This window comes from Struthio camelus, chromosome W (genome assembly GCF_040807025.1).
Source record: "Struthio camelus isolate bStrCam1 chromosome W, bStrCam1.hap1, whole genome shotgun sequence".
Classification (NCBI taxonomy): domain Eukaryota; kingdom Metazoa; phylum Chordata; class Aves; order Struthioniformes; family Struthionidae; genus Struthio; species Struthio camelus.
In genome coordinates this window covers 60,408,842-60,425,639 of record NC_090981.1, presented here as the reverse complement: position 1 = coordinate 60,425,639, position 16,798 = coordinate 60,408,842, and the positions used below count along the sequence as shown (strand labels likewise).

General features: G+C 45.5%; 1 protein-coding gene across 10 annotated transcripts in view; it reads left to right on the top strand.

The window, feature by feature from the left end:
* LOC104138512 (CUGBP Elav-like family member 4) overlaps positions 1 to 16,798 on the top strand; it is a 721,557-nt gene that overhangs the window by 628,470 nt on the left and 76,289 nt on the right. For all 10 annotated transcript variants that reach the window (XR_011137468.1, XM_009666153.2, XM_068925637.1 and 7 more), the window contains exons 6-7: positions 4,099 to 4,242; positions 14,790 to 14,937. Coding sequence is in view for 9 of the 10 variants with exons in the window: in XM_009666153.2 (XP_009664448.1) it covers positions 4,099 to 4,242; positions 14,790 to 14,937 (292 nt within the window). In the remaining variant the exon portion in view is untranslated. The remainder of the gene's footprint in view (positions 1 to 4,098; positions 4,243 to 14,789; positions 14,938 to 16,798) is intronic.

Below are 16,798 nucleotides of genomic sequence, written 5' to 3'. Positions count from 1 at the left end.
AGATGTCTAAGCATTTGTAGAGCTAGGTAACCTACTGAGTGAGAAGTGACTTATGGGGCTGACAGGATAAGAAAATTTAGGCATATATTCTTCAAGGAAACAATTCACAAGTCTTTTCCTTTGAATATTGTTCTAGGGAGTAGCAGGTTTCCCTAATGCTCTGCAGTATTATTTGGTCTTCTCTAAAGCTTATGCTCTAATTTGTGTATACACTCCATTGAGAAGGCTGTAACTAATGGAAAACAATCCCAACAACCAGGCAAAAGATTTGTTTTCCTTTGCCTTTAAATGAAATATCAATGGATGGATATTTTATTTTTAGTTGAATATGAAATTTCACAAGCGCCCTGTCAAGCTCCGTTTTCAAGAATGACTTAATTTCACATGTCAAGACAGGCTGGGAAATTAGTTTTTTCCCACAGAGGACTCTGATTAGGGATTACAAAGTGAATGTGGTGCGGGGTGATTTTTCCTCCATCTTTTTCCTCACCTCACCAGCCTAGAGAACATCTGACTCTGCTGACTAAGAGGAGCAATTCATTACCATGCACGGGAGGGGGACAGAAAGCAAGACAGTCATATTAAGTAGACCTGCTGGCCCAAGAGAGAATGGAGAAAGCATAATAATATTTAGCCCTTATATTATTCTTTTCATCAGGACATATCAAAGCACTTGAAAAAGGAGGGAAAGGAGATAAATGCCAATTCCAAGCAGCCTATTGTAGAAGCACTAGTAGGAATGCTTAGTTTCATAACAGTCTCTTTTAACTGTGGATCTGCAAGGTGGGAAAAAAAACAGGTCTTTCCCATAGTGAAATGCAGAATTTACACACAGATCTCAAAGTACATTTCAAATACTGAAGACTTAACCATTGTAACCCTCTTAGGGGTTGGGGTAATATGAGGTCTGGCCCAATAGCCAGAGAGAACAAGGGGGAGCTTGTGTATTGCTAATAAATGACTGTGCGGATCAGGCCTATTGCCTTTGTCAGCAGACAAAGGCTGATTTACGTCGTGATTTAACTGCTTGGAGAAAGCAATAAATAGTTTAGATGAAGAGCTCTGGGATTTGTATCCCATTGAAAATCTGGCCCATTCCATGGTCTTTCTAATGTCATCCAGTGGATTAGTGGGAGCCATTGGAGCACAGAATAATCTCGTGGTAAATGTAGATATACAGCATTGTTTGGCTCCTCTGCTAAGGCTTCTGAATGGAGTGATCTGGCAGATTTTGCTGCCTGATTTGCTTCAGGCCATGTGAAAGGACTAGATGCAAGGAACCATTTCCAGAGAATATCCATCCCAAGGTTAGTCTTCATATTCAGGAAAGATGCAGCACCTCTATTGGCTACACATCTATTAACTGCTTACACACACATCTCTTTGCAAAGCACTCTAAAAAAAAAAAAAAAAAAAAACTCCCTTTTCTCCTCTTCTTTGTTGTGCATGCTCTAACTTGCTTCTATTTGCCAGTGGTCTTTCTGCCCTGTGTATATGAAGTGATGTTCAAAGAGCCCCAAAGTCCTGCTGTGACAGGCAACCCAGAAAAACATCTCAGAAGAGGCAGTCTGAGATCCCATTGGGTCAAACAGCTGCTGCGCAGTCACTACGACTCACATCAGGCGGGAAGAACACTCCAAGGGCAAGAACTTCACATGGAGGCTACCCATGTTTTCATGATGCCGTTTACAATAATAGCTTGATTTTCCAAAATGCATGGCATCAGCCAGTTCCTGAGGCAGATCTCTGACCCCAAGACTTTCAGGGCAGATAGGGGTAGAAAGAAGACATCAGCTTATTTACACTTCCCTGTCCTGCTAACCAGTGCAGGTCACATCTTCAAAACCCACTTGCTGAGATGAGCACTCATTCACCTTATTCAGCTTCACAATCCTCCAGGCTGCATTCTGCCCACTACACTGCAGCATCCATTCTGCAGATTACAACAGCAGCTCTGAACCACCTAATTTGCTGTGGACCAGTGCCTCCCTCCAATACCGCTGCAAATAGGTTTAAATCATTAGATCCAGGTTACCAAACAGTCTCTTGGATCAGGGTTAATTAAATGAATGTTGAAATCTAATTAAGGACTGGTCCAGGTGATAATTAGCAGGAAATGTATGCATTAAAATATTCATTTGTCGATGAGCTGCAATTAAGAGTGTGATTTGGGGAAGGATCAATAACTACATCATGTGATTAAAAAAAAATGAAAAGTTGACTAGCCTTAAGCAGAAATTCAGGGGAATTTTGGTTGATTTTTTTTTTCCTTTTACCCCCCCTGCTTTCTATTTTGCTCTCATAATAACTTCTGGAGACTGCTCTCCACCCTTGAATGAGGCATTCATCTCTCCCTCCCTTTGTTTTTCTAAGTCATTTGTTTCAGCCCCTTGTTCTTCACCACATTGTTCAAGTGGGTTATAGATTTATTAGAGAGAGAGTAACAGGTCAAAAAGAAAGATTCCTTGCCAATGAAAATCACCTCCTCCCAGAACATGCTGCTAATCCAGGGAACATCGCTCATTGTATGGCCTTAGATTGTTTTCTTAGCAAGTTAATTCCTCAACTCTTTATTCATAACTGAGGATTTGGAGAAGTTATTGAATATGCATAGCTTGTACTTATATATATGTATGTGTATTGTTATGGTTTACTACATTATTCCGAACTTGTAGCAGAGCAACTCTGCTTTCACTGAGACTGTTTTTTTTCCTGTTATAGGTACATAGGTGTGTGTGTAAGCAAGTTAATTATACTCCCCCTGTGCAATCCCAGACAATCCCACCTCTGCTGGAAAAATGAGGGCCCCACAACAACCCAGCTCCTCTGGCACAGAATTAGTGTTCCTCTATTGCCACCACGAGAGGCTGAGTTGGCGATTTCCCAGCTGACTGTTTTTCCATCAGTGAATACCCGTATGTCAAAAGGGAAGCGTACTGTGGGAACGTGATGATTTCAGCTACTCTTTGTCAGTCTCCTGACAGTTCACCTGCCCATCTCCCCAGACTCAGTGGCAGCCCAGCTCCCCAGGCAACTGTCTCCCTGCTGGCGGGGCTGCTGCCTCATCCCCCTTCCCTGTGCGCCCCTCATCCCCTGGGGACAACATGCTGTAGGGAATCAAACAACCCATGAAGTTAGGAAATCCTTGGAGCCAGCCAGAAAAATATCATTGCCTTCCTAAGCAGATCTATTTCTTTCAGTCTTTGGCTCCTATCAGAAATTTCAGAATTGCAGTTTCTGACCTTTCATCTCGTTTTGGGGAGAAGAGGGATTTCTCTCTTTCCTAAAACCTCTATATTTTTCACAGACTTATGCAGCCAGCTCTGATGATCATCTGTAGATCTGCACCAGTGTTGACTGGAGACAGAACCCCAACATTGTAGAACTTGCCTGGAAACTGTAGCATTAAATGTGGGATCTTTTGCAGTAGCTTCTTTATTTCCTAATACTTGTAGAGAGAAAACTCAAGTCCAAAAGGTTCTGCTTTGGCTCCCCTAATTTGACTGTTCTATGAAGACACTAATTGGTGATGAAACATATGCCCTGCACAGCCTACTGAATTCTATTTCCAAGGCTGGGCAGTGCTATTGCACTGGATGTGAGAGTAACAAGATACAAGAGGATAACTTTCCACTGCTGTGTGAAAGGGTGAACCAGCACAGAGGATCTGGCATGCACAGAGCGAACACATTCCGTGAAAATAAATCAGTTCATAAATCGTTCCACATACATCCAGCAAAAGCTTATACTCGTTGATGCACTGAGTCTAGATCTTTGTCCTCTGGGCTTGGAGGTTGAAAGGATGAGGTGACTTCTTTTGCAGAGAGAATATTAATGATAGCCTGGAAGTTTGAATTTCGGAGAAAATTAAGAATTAGGCTTCTGGCCCTATTCATTCAACCTGAGAAATCGTATTCTTCCTTCCTGATGCTCTCAGCCTCTTGTAAACGTCCATTCAAAAAGCCTGAGAATTTGCCTAGGAAAAGCAGTGTCAGCTGGATCCTAGACTAGCAAATCTGTGTCAGGTGTGTGAGTTGCATGAGTGAATAGGTACGTGGCTAATCCCTTGTATCTCTCCTTTTATTTCTTGTTCTGCAGGGAGCCTCTTCGAGCCTGGTGGTGAAGTTTGCAGATACAGACAAGGAGCGTACAATGAGACGCATGCAGCAAATGGCAGGACAGATGGGCATGTTCAACCCCATGGCCATCCAGTTTGGAGCGTATGGCGCCTATGCACAGGCAGTAAGTATAGACACACGTTCTTTGCATGTTCGTGGGGACAGGGTTAGCACCTAGAACACAAAAGCACACCTGAGCAGAAGAAGAACTGACAAAAACGGAGGAGGAACCAGCGATTCCTTCTTTAAGTTAGTTCCACGGTAGGAGCAAACTGAGCCATGCTTTCTGGTGTAGGTTGAGGCATCTGTCAAACAATAGCTGGAGGTGCAATAGCTGTTTCTAGTAGTAGCCAAACCATGACTGAGTGTGTATCCATGCAGGACACTTCTCATAGGATTTAAGCCGTTGCTGTCAAATCCAGACACTACTAGCCTATGAGGATTTGGGAAACATAGTCTCTGAATTCACATCACCCTAGTTCTCTGTTCTGTATCAGCGCCATCCAGCCCTTGTGCAGGTGCCCAGCTTCTGGCCCTCCTTTGCGACCAGGCCACACAGGTTGAGCTGAATAGGGGTGATGGCTCCCTGCTCTATTTGGCCAGGCCCAAACTTTCCCAGGCATGATTTTGGGTGCTTTTGGAGTGGTCACAGAATAAAATGGCAGTCAATAACACGAGCACTTTTAGGTTCATTAAGGCATGCTAGATGATATTAAAATGGACAGGCAGAAATACGCATACACACAGCCCTGGCTTCCCAAAACTGTACGATTTAAGCACACTGGGAAAACGCATCAGTGAAATAAGGCAGTGTTACAATGTCTATCCCTAGATATACACCTTACACACCTAACCTGGACCCCTGGACAACCTGTGAATGTATAGGGAGCTAAGCTCCTGACATAGCCCTGAAATGGGTGCCTCTAGCATGTGCATATACCAAGCATATAAATACTCCTTCCTGCCTGAATCAGAGAGAGATGGAATGACTTGCCTTAGGTAATACAGGACTTAGTCAGGAATCACACTCCAGCACATCTATACCCCCTCTAGCACTTTGTCTGCAAGGCCCTGCTTTCTTCCCTATTTCCTTCTCCTATGTTGGCACTCTTCATCCCAGCCACGTGTTCTTTTTTTTAAAGTTGGGGCTGAGAAATGTCTCTCCTTCACCAAAAGTCATCTGCATAACTAAGTCGCTGGTACAATCCAGCCAGCTGCTTGCACAGGCCTTGTGGAGTTCCAGGGATGCACTGCAGGAGCTCCAGAAGTTGCCCCTCTCCTCCTAGCTGTACTCTCTAGTGCTGTTCTGGACTTTTTTTCTTCCAGCCCCATCAGACAAATTCCATTTTTCCTTCCATTTTGCCCTGCTCATTTTTATTCCCAGTTAATGAGAGAGAAGCCCTCCTCTGCCTCTTCCTTGTTCCCCTGCTCCCCTCCTCACACGACAGAAGAACTGTTTCCTCCCCAGCTTGGCCATGTTTTACTGCCCTTCTGACTAGGGAAGGCTGCAGCATCAGCAAGGGGAAAAGAGGCATAACCGAGCTCACATCAATGGCCAGTGGCCTGGCAGAGGACTGCAACATCTGTGCCCCCATGTACCAGGGGAATAAACAGGAGGATAACCCATGAGCAGCTAGAGGTGAACATCTGCGGAGGTTGCCAGGCAGAAGATATGGCTGTAGCATTATTATTAGACAGCTGTTGAGGTGGTAAAGGTGCCGGCTGTCCTAATGCTCTGGACCAAAAACTCCTCTCAGCTACGTTATTTTTAATCTAGAGTAATTATTCTAATTGCCAAGATAAAGGAGTCAGCCTAGGTTTATACTGGTATAAAAGAGAATGAACTCTAACCTTTTCCTTTTAACCACAAAAGTTTCCTTCATCAATTTCTCCCCACATAATACTGGACATCTTGATGGTAGATGCTTGAGTGAGTATTTATCTCTGAAGAAAGAGTAAGAACAGTTCTTGGGTCTGCTTCTGCTCCACTTGAATGCAGTGAATATTTTTCCTATTGATTTCTGTGAAAGCAGAATTGGACCCATCCTCTTTTTTTTCTGGTAAATATGCTAATAAGGAGGAAATAATAAGTTTTAGATCTTGACCCACTGGATATGACAAGCTAGTGACACCAATTACCCTGGGGACTTCAGAGCTGTCTAAATGATGGGATCACATTTCTGTGTGGCGCCTGTACACCCAGAGTGTGCTCAGATCCTGTCTCTCAATCAGCCTCACTATCTGTGTCTCTCCCTATCTGCTTCATCTCAGAGTCTCACACAAAAGGAAAGGAGGGGAACGCAGAGACTGTGTAATGTTCCCTCCGTCCCGATTAATCCACCTCGGATTGCCAGCTCTTAGATACCAGGGTGATTGGCACCTCATAAATGCCAGCAGGAGATGGAGAGATTGATAGAGGGAGTAGGAATGGGAGGGGCAGTTTTATTCAGCCCGAACTTGCAGTTGACGTTTAAGAGCTAAGGCAAGTCGAGAGGAGGGAAGGTGAAACAGTGAAAATGCAAGAGCAGGATAGCGATGATAGCTGAGGCCACTGCCACCAGCAACTCATGTCACCTTAGGTGAATCATTTGACCCCGGCCTCATTTCCCCCCCTACAAATGAAGATGATGACTGTTATTTTCCAGTCTCCTTAGGGACATGGTTGTCTCTTGTGCTGTCTCTCCTTGGTGTTTCACACGTGGGCCTGATGGCAACACAAATTTAAGAACTATGTCAGTGCTTAGTAGTGAGGCCAGAACTAGCATGAAATGTTGGGCTCTCCGGTCTGTGTTCATCAGTTGTCCTCCCAGCTCTCCCATTGCAGTCCAAGCTTGACTGATGTCTCCGCAGAAGAATCTCCAGCAGTCCCATGAGAGCTGGTTAATCATGAGTTTCTAGCGGCCTGTCCCCACAGAGGAGGCTGCCACAGCCCCCCAGGCAGTGGGTGCATGCCCAATCCCCGCTCATGTGCACATCACTGGGTCTGGACTAGCTCCCCACAAAGAGGTTTTCATGCATCAAGGTGGCCAGTGCATCAGAAACCCACATAGTGCAGCCGCTTAAGAGATCAGAGGGCAGCTGTGGATTCACCACTCAAGTCTCTTCAGCCATATGAAAGCAGCACCACTGGAGAGAGACTAGGAGCGTCTCAGTCCATCAGTGTTTGACTGGCAGTCGTTAGTGTTGCTATCAGGACTGATCTGGGTCCTAGCTCGCCTGTAAATTGCTTCCTCTGCAGCTCAACAAATGGCCAGGCCACGGTTCACTCACCGCTGCTGCTCACTACCTCAGTTTAACCAACCTTAACCTTGACAGCAGCGATGGCCTAGCAGAGGCTAAGCGGCTAGTCCTCAGGTTAAGTAACCATATGGCAGCGGAAGCAAAAATATCAGGAAGCAAAGTGTTTTCTCCTCCGCACCCGGTTTTTGCCTTCCCTCCTCATGTGCCACCTGCAAACAAACAAGAAAATGCTTGGCATTGACCGTATGTGCTGGTTCGGTGATACAGAAAGTCACATCAGACCATCCTCGCTTCTTTTGTACAAAACCCAAGGCAACGCAACTCCCATGGCTCCACAAAGCTCATTACAGAGGCCTCTGTACTCTTCTGTTTCAATCTGTTTGTTTATTTGTGTTCAATAATATTTTCCCACACTCATTTAGCGTCTCCTTTTATGGGGAAATTATTTATTTTAGTTCACACATGTATAGGGCACCAGCCAATTTTGTGGTCAGGTTGCTGTGAATCCACATCAACTGGGTATCGGTAGCTGTTTCCACAGACTAAGTTAAGGGCAGCTTGAGCCAGAGGTTTGAACCTAGCCTGTGGAGAAAGAGGCTGATGCTCAGTGGCAAAGCGGCTTGTTTGACCCTGATAAGGATTGAGGTGGCCGAGTCTGAAATCATGAGCAAAAAAACTCAAACCAGAGTATGAATGGTGGTAGTAGAGTCCTAGCCCAAAAACAGCCGTGGTGGCGAAAGTTCCTTCGGTTCTTTTCTTTTCTTAAGGAAGTGGCATGTACTTAGTAGCTGTCTCGTGCCGCTGATGCCCACAATGCAGAGAAGAAAATGTGCGCAGGACAGAAAGGGTTGGGAAGATGGAAAAATGCAGAAGAGCAAAGCAAGAACAAAGGAAGGAGCCTTGGAAAGTGACAGATACTGTATAAATTATTTAATTTTTAAATTATTTAAAATAAGATCAAAGCCATAAATCAAGTTTGCATAAAAAATGGGGTGGGAGTGTTAGCCACAGTTTCCTGGCCAAATTCCAGCCATGGGACTGACTGCATTCCTGCAGCAGGGGACAGGCATAGATTTAGTGAGTAAGAACAGACAGATGGGGACAGGGCAGCATGGGCAACTGTAACATTTGCTCTCCAGCCTCAAGCAAGTCCTTCTCCTTCAGTAAATCCCGGCTTCCCTAGCACTGAAAGAGTGCAAATTGCTGCAGCTCCTGAACTGCAGACAGTAATTGCAATAATCTGGGTACATCTAGCACTGCATGGATCTCAGTAGTCATCAGAAGTGGTCACCTTGGGGTGTCAGGGCTGCAGCGACTCTACACTGTTGACCACAAAAGCCGAGCTCCCCCTTCTGCCTCCCTGCCCCAGCTCCTGTGGAGATGAAAGGATATTTCTTTTAAATGGTCTGAGATAGCACTGAAGGGAAGAATCACTTCTTCCAATATTTATTCAACTAGTACTGTGAAAATATTTTGGAAAGATATTTTTAAAAAATCAGCCAGCCCTATGAATTCAGGGTAATTTTACTTTACACAGGCTATCTTATACATATAATTGTTGTTATATTTAAATGAGCAAAAAGAGACAGCATATTTGGTACCAGTTACTGTAACACCAGTTACTCAGATGAGTTTTTTCTGATTCCTTGCAGAATAGGAAGCTATTTTGAAGCCACAGTACTTTGTAGCAGTGCAAATACCGTATTTTTGATTGTCACCTCTCTGATTCAGAAAAAAATGAGAGCACACAGATTTTTTTTAGGTTTTGAGTTTTTTTCAAATTTTTCAGAAAATTGGAAATCCAAACCACTGTGTATCAGAAAGATACTAAGGCACGTGAACCCATGTGCTACACATTTATTAGGGTTTTTTAAATCTTAATTCAATTTAAATTATATTTTCAAAGTAGAAATTTCAATTTCCAAGAAGATATTTTTAAAAAGTCTAAAGGACCCTTCTGATTTTTTTCAGAATATCTTCTGTTTGTTTGAAGGCTTAAGTTTTTTGTTTGTTTTTATTTTGGAAAGGCCAGTTAGGTAAAACATACATGAATGTGTCAGTTCTATGATTTTACCAAATATTAGTCCTCTCACTGCCTGATTGATTATGTTACTTACCTCGTTCTGTCACAGGCGTATCATGAGGATTAATTAGTAAAGTGTTTGTAGAGAACATTAGAGGTGGGAAGCGTAGGATGCAGTTATTACTTTTATCATTATTACTGAATGAACATGAAAAATCAAACAAAACGTCAGGCTGTTCAGAGACAGTGACAGAAAATAACACTGGAAAAAATGCGAAGGTCAACAGATCATTCAGAGTAAGCTTCCACCAAGGGCAATGATCGTGCTATTTCAAGAGAGCCCATCAAAAATAATCCTTCCCTCTTCTTCCCCTTCTTTGGTTTCACATGTATTTCTTTGGGATGCTGGAGAAGATTGACTGCAGCATCCTTGTCCTATTTCTAGCAAGAGTTCTTGGCCTTGAATAAGTCACTTCATTGCTCCATACATCTAGAAATGGGGTAGTATTTCCATTTGCTGCATGCAGTTGCATGGCACTGGTACCCAGCAGCTCCCTGATGCCAGAGGCAGCTACCCCCTTGCTCACCCCATCTCTGGCCATGTGTCCTCAAACCCTCATTGTTCTGGCAGCAGTCATGCAGGGAGCCAATTTGGGGAGGAAAACTGGAAGTCAGCGATACGTTTCTGCACTGCATGGGTAACGCTTTGCCGGTTCCAGAGCTAGGTCTCGGCGGTATCAGGCACGCATCGTTCCTAGTACAAAAGTGGTGGCAAGGTGCTGGGAGGGATCTGCAGTCATTAGCCTCGTTAAACTCTTGCTTTGGGGTAGCTGTGCTGCAAGACTGCATCCTTCCCAGCTTTTGTCTCCTATACATCTTAATCTCCCATGCTGCGATAAGACAAATAACCTCATGGAGGTGCCTCTCTATCCATTAATGACAGATGGGACCTACAGACCGGCTGAAATTTAGCCACTTCAATTTGAGGCAGCAGAAGGTGGATGAGATGAATCCTGCACCCTTCTCTGTTGACCAGCCACCACCCACCACCCTTTTCCCATGCTTTGGATCACCTTCTTAGTGGAAGATGATCCAGCTGCCCATCAGTTTCTAAGCCCTGGGATGGGGATTGCAGGTTCATAGCCCTAGAGGTGCTGTGCATGGGCACTGCCCGACTTGGTAGCATCTCCTGGTCTCTGCAGATGGTACATACTTGAGCAATAATAATGGCCAGGTTGGAGGAAGGAAGGAATTAATCTGTAAGACTGAGTGTGAAAAAAGTCTAAATGATGAGGCAAAGATCATGCCAAGGAAGTAACAGAAGCAAAAGGAAATACATCCTTTTAGCTGAGGAAGGGAAAAGCTCCTCTCCATCCCCTTGGAACAGTGTGAGATAATAAGGCTGCTGCCTTTCTGATTAGTGCTCTGTGGCCCCAGCCCAGGCAGGGAAAATCTGCATTTCAAATGGCATATTTTAAAGTACACAATACCCAGGGGTCCTGCTGCTATTGATTTGCCTCTGGTGGGGTCACTGCCTCACTTTCTACAGCTTTATTAACTAGTATCATACACTGGGCCTCTTTCAAAATGAAAGGAGAGTGGAGGGGGCATTTGTCTTCAAGGGGAGCTTGGGAAGGAGTAGGGTGACTTTTATTTGAGCTCGCTTGGGAATGCCCCAGAGGCTTTATAAGGGAGATCGGTGACCCTTCTTGTCCTTTCGTAAATCTTCCCAGGGCCATGCTGGGGGAAAAGAGGTAGGTCTATTGTGTTAGCTTCTTTCAAGGTGACCAAGTTCCTCTTCTCCCACCCCCACAATGTGGTTGTACTCAGCCGTGCTGTGACCTTCAGTCACTGGGCTGAGAAGGCCCTTCCTCCCCTTCCCCCTTAACCCTTACCTCTGGGCACTGTGCAGACCATTGGCGCATTTACCCCTCAAACCAGAGAGAGAAAGGCTGCTGTGTCCAAGGCAGGAATGAGAAATGGAACAGCAGAAGGGTTACAGGAGTGTTGACAAGGGCTATCGTCTCTGGATGCACTTGGGGTCCCCGCTGTAGCCAAGAAAGCAGAACCCGTTAGCCATGGTACACAGCCGTATTCACATATGGGATGCTACACTTCTTCCAGCTCCAGAGCAGGCACAGATTTACCCCTCGAGGCGGCTCCGAGGGCTGTAGCACAGTGCATGTCCGCTAGGTCATGAAGTGCAGGGCCCAGAATTGCTATTTCTCCATGGCAGGAGGATTTACAGCCCTCCAGAGCAGCGCAGGTATCCTCAGAGTGGTGAGCATGACAGAAACGAGGGGGCCGCTCCCTGCAGGATGCCTCCTGTAGCAGAAGCAAGTGAACCTAGCTTCCCAAATCATAGGTTAGGGGCTTAATTACTACCTTGGTTTTACTACCTTAGCTTTTTTAACCCTAAGTTAAATTCAACCCCTTTGCTCCTCAAACTCCTAATTCAGTCTCTATGGGATTATGGCTATTTTTGAACAAATGTTTCCCTGAAGCCCACTAGGCTTTAGATGCAGTAATCGGCAGGTTAGGAGTAGTCTTGTTCTTTTTATGAGACCGAAAATACCTTCTTCTTTCTCCCAGAAGATGTATGACGAAAATGCATGAATGACATTATGCTGCAAGAAATGGCCTGTATGTAGCCAAGGCATATTCTCCAAACAGGGTTCTTCCAGTGATAACTTGTAAGCTGTCTGAATATGCAAGAAGCCACACATTCAGGTTACTTAGCAAACCAGGAGGAGCACCTTCCACTTTGGAGTTAACTCTGAACAGCTTAGAGACATTCACAGGCAGGAAAAGAAGTTGCATAAGCCATAAATAATGTCACAAGTGATTACTTAGCTCTGTTGAGTGCAAAATGGAGATTGTCTTTGGAGAAGTACAATCATTTGTACTACTAGTGGCAACACATTATCTCAGTCAGGGTTATAGATAGAGCCCATCTTGGGCCTTTTTCTCTTGCAGCACAGGTGAAATGCAAGCCAAAAAAGGATTAATACTTTTCTTTCGAATGGTTGGGAACCAAAGTCCAAAAATATCTGCCCAAGGTTAAGCAAGGTGTGGGAATAATTTCATTTGACTCTGTATCTGCAGCTGAAGTGATCACCTTAGGCTCCGCATACAGTCAATAGCTGCCCAAAGACAACTTGGTACAGGGCAGGAAACATGAATCTTGGTCTAGACTCCACTGCCTGTTATCACATCAACAATAATAGGGGACCAGTGTGATCAGCTCAGACAAAATCCTGTTTGTATTTAGTTCACTGAATGTGAAAGCCAATATCATAATCCATTGTCTGACCTAGAAGCTGTAAGGAAAGTCTCTGATACAAGGAGTAGGCTGTAGCTCTCTCTGCTGGGAGAGCTGACCACAACACACACGTAAGCAGCTGTACATCGCTCTGTGTTTTGGGGGTGGGCTTGTACATGCAGCTCTGGTCAACTTTGGAGCAACACAGAGAAAAGTCATCAAAAGCGAGACCAGGATCAGCAGTACTAAACAGATCCTAATAGGTACTGGATCTCAGCTAGCATTTGCACAATTAGCCACGGAGCCAGTTATATCCTTAGCTGTTCCGAAGTGAAATATCCAGCACAGGAAATGAGATATGGGTCAGGAAACACAGAGCACTGGAGTCAGTCCTGTGTTAAAGATGGCCAAATTCCCTCTCCCTCATTCACTTCACTGGCATACTTAATAAAATCAACTGCTCAGTGCCTCATCTGGAGAGTAAACGCCAGTGATGCCTCGAAACAAATGTACTCCTTAAAGGGGAATCAGCATTGTGCTATAATAGCAAAGATTGTCTAATCACTCCATCAGTAGTTACAAAGAACAGGATATCACTAATTACACGTAAAAGTGTCTTATGTAGGGTATAATAAAAAAGGGCGACTAACAATCAAGGGGTAAGCCACCACCTTGCCACCGATCTGCATTAGGTTACAGAAAATAGCACTACTCAACTCGTGTGCAGCACTTTTCATCTGCAGATCTGAAGGCACCTGTATGTGAGGAGGCAGGTATCCTCTGCCCTATTTTGTTCCTGGGGAAACCAAGGCAGGTTTATACAAGTTGCCCAAGGTTTTATAGCAGGTCAGTGGCAGAGCACACTTTACTTTTTTCTGTTCATAGGTGTTAATGAGGAAATTGTCAGCTGTTGAATGAGAGTAGTGATTTCAGGGATTTTTTTTTTTTAGTGTATCTGTTTATGTGTTTATGAATGGCTAATTTGGCTAATATTTCAATACTAAACTGAGCAGTAGGGAAGAAACTATTCCTCATCAGGACTCTAGAGCCTGCTTAATGGTGAGCAGTATGTCCCATGTGCTTAAACAGCAGCATCAGATGCTGATTTGCTGATGGGAGAGACAGTGAAATCACAGAGAGCAGCAAAATAAAGACACTTGCTATTCTGGAGAGAGCAAAGCCATGAGTCACGTTTAAAATCACTGTAAGAAATCATTGTTTCCTTCTCTGCCATTACCTTTAAGTCACGATTCACCAGGGGCTGGGGGAAGAACAGAGTGAGTTTCTTTTTGCTCTTCCTGTTTCGTACATGCTTTTTCTAAGCCTCCACCACTGGTCACTGTTGGTGGTCAGGTATGGACCTGCAGGACCTCTGATGCACCTTATCTAGCTCTTTGCACACATCCAGGGAAGGGAGACAAGAACTAGCCTAATCCAAGTTATCCTTCACACCAGGAACATTTAACAAGCTCATTGCAGCCATACTGTACACATCAAGTGCACTGTTTTTGTGCTAGGCTCAGAGTGCAAAATAATGATGGCAAAGTCTGATTTTAATGTAAGAAGCATTTCCAGTATACAAAACAATTTACCACCTTTCTGCTCCAAAAATCCTTACCCCAAAATGCCTGAAAATAGGACCCTGATTCCCTGACTCTGCCCTTTGCAGGTGCCCTAAGAAAGGCAGCACTTTAATGACTTTCTGGAAAAAAATCAAGATTAAGAAAATCATCCCAGGTCAAAACTAAGGGATTTTTCCCACCACACAGTATTAATCCTGTTGAACGGAGGCGCTCTCTTCTCTTATTTAGCTCTCGGGGAGTTCCTCTGCCTGGTTGTGCCGGAGACAGGTGCTATGGCTGGGTTAGGTTGGACTCTGGGAGGTTTGGTCCTGGTTTTGCTGAAGGCTCATGAGAGGCCTCCCAGCAGCATAGAAAAATCTGATATTATTTGCCACCTACAGATGAGAATAAATCAGGGCCTTGGCCCTGCTCTCATGGCAAGAAAGAAAGCTGAAGCTGGGGCACCGCAGATGTGGTCGAGTGACATCTAAAAAGGGGTGGACAGCCCATGGTCCATGTCCCGGTTCCCTGGGCTGCCTTGCCGGTGACTGCGTGATATTTTTTCCCTGCTCTCTTTGTTCCAGCTGATGCAGCAGCAAGCCGCAATCATGGCGTCAGTGGCGCAAGGTGGCTATCTGAACCCTATGGCAGCCTTTGCCGCAGCCCAGATGCAGCAGATGGCAGCTCTGAACATGAATGGCCTGGCGGCCGCTCCCATGACACCAACCTCAGGTAAGGTCCTGTGCCGGTGCCCAGGGGCAGGTGACTTGGTGTGTGCCTGACCAGGAGCCGGAGGGATGGCAGCCTTCAGGGTGCCAAGCCCAGGGGGCTGCCAGCTCTCCGGCCACGTGAGCGGGTTGAGTCCAGCATTTCCACTGGTGAGATGAATTGGGACATGGCTGGCTCCGTATTTGTGCCCAGTTTTGTCCCCATCACGCCCAAGCTCTGATCTCCACTGCTTGCAGGCTTCTTGCCTCCAAGGAGCTCCAGCTCTCAGCCCAAATACATAACAGGATCTACATTTGCCTGCTTGTGGTGGCTTTTGGCCTGTAGCTGCAGAGCACCAGGCACACAAGCCCTGTGGTCCTGGTTTTGCTCAGGGCCTATTGAAGGCCTGCCAGCAGCATAAGAAAAAGTAACTTACAAAAGAGCAAGGAAGGATTCATTAAGGCCTCAGACCTAGATCATAGACAAATCCAGATTTCCCCCTTGGATCTGAGGATCCTTTCTTTGGTGTCTCAGTCTGAGCTGTGTTGAAGGGCCAAGCCATGGTGTTTAGTTCCAGATCTGAAAAGTCCATGCAAGCATCTCTCAAGCAGAGCATGGGCAGGAAGTCTTTCTCACAGTCAGGTAAAGAGGCTTAAACAATGGAAATCAGCTGAAATACCCCTGCTAGTACAGAAAGCTATCAAGAATATGAGCACATGAGCTAGGCTAGAAAACCTCCCTCTTCTCCTCTTTCTCCTCATCTCCTGGGTGCCAGAAGACAATAGACAAATTTTAAAAAATTCCAGCAGCAGTTCTGAACTGCAGCAGGAACTGAGATGAAAGAGCAGTGTAGCAAAGGCAGGAAAAGCTGACCACATCCCACATGAGACCTGGCAGAAAGAACACGTTGGTTGCCAGCTTCTCTCTCGATGGGTGTCTGTTGAAATCTCACCTTTGCTGGCGATGGCCATCAGAAGCAAGGAGCAGAGCAGGCCACTTCCTTTTGTCCAGATGCCTCAGGATGCCTCAGGATGCCTCCAAGCTGAAAAATATTAATTGTCCTGTCTCTGTGCCTCGGTTTGCAAGGCTGAGGAGTGGAGATTAGCAGGGATGCGAAAGGTGTCGTCATGAGTCTGGCATTATTTTTAAAAAGGTCATTGGTGTCCCTGAGGGACAGGTATTAACAGAAGTGCAAAGTGTGACAGAGGAGAGGGACAGCAAGGGAGGGAGCTCTGAAGCAGTCAGAGTCTGTAAGCAGAGACTTGAGAAATGATGAAGCCAACATGAGAGGACGACAAGGAGACATGAGGCAAGAGGACAGAGATGGACGTCACGGAGGAATCCCATTGCAGTCCATGTTCCCCCAGGGCATGGCGTAGCCATGAGGGACAGTTTGGGAGCACTTCTCGGGCTGTGGGAGCTGAGTCAGCTGGGAAGAGGCCAGAAGAGTGGGGACAAGGGCAAAGAAAGGCTTATAGTACCATACCAGGGCAGGGGCCAGTCAGAGAGGTCTCTGAAGAAGGTGGGATTAAACCTTGGCAGTGCACAGCAAAAAGGGTGAGGGTTAGTGGGGAAGGAGCATTCCTCCCTATGATCTGGGGGAGGAGACTCCAGCTCAGGATGCCGAGAGGACTCGGACTTCACTGCCCCACCACCACCCAGCTCTAGACTGAGACTTTTTTTCCCAGCAAGTGAGTAGCCAGTGGTCCAGTTTTGGTTTTTGCCCTGCTGACCCGCTGTGTTTTGGACTGTTGTGGCTGCTTATCATGTAGGCTGCACAGCAGCAGTGGGATGGTGGACAAACGGAGACAGAGAGCAAAGCAAGTAGATTGCAGCACTCAGGCTTTTTTGCACAAGGTCATCTCCTCAGACTGCTGATCCTTGC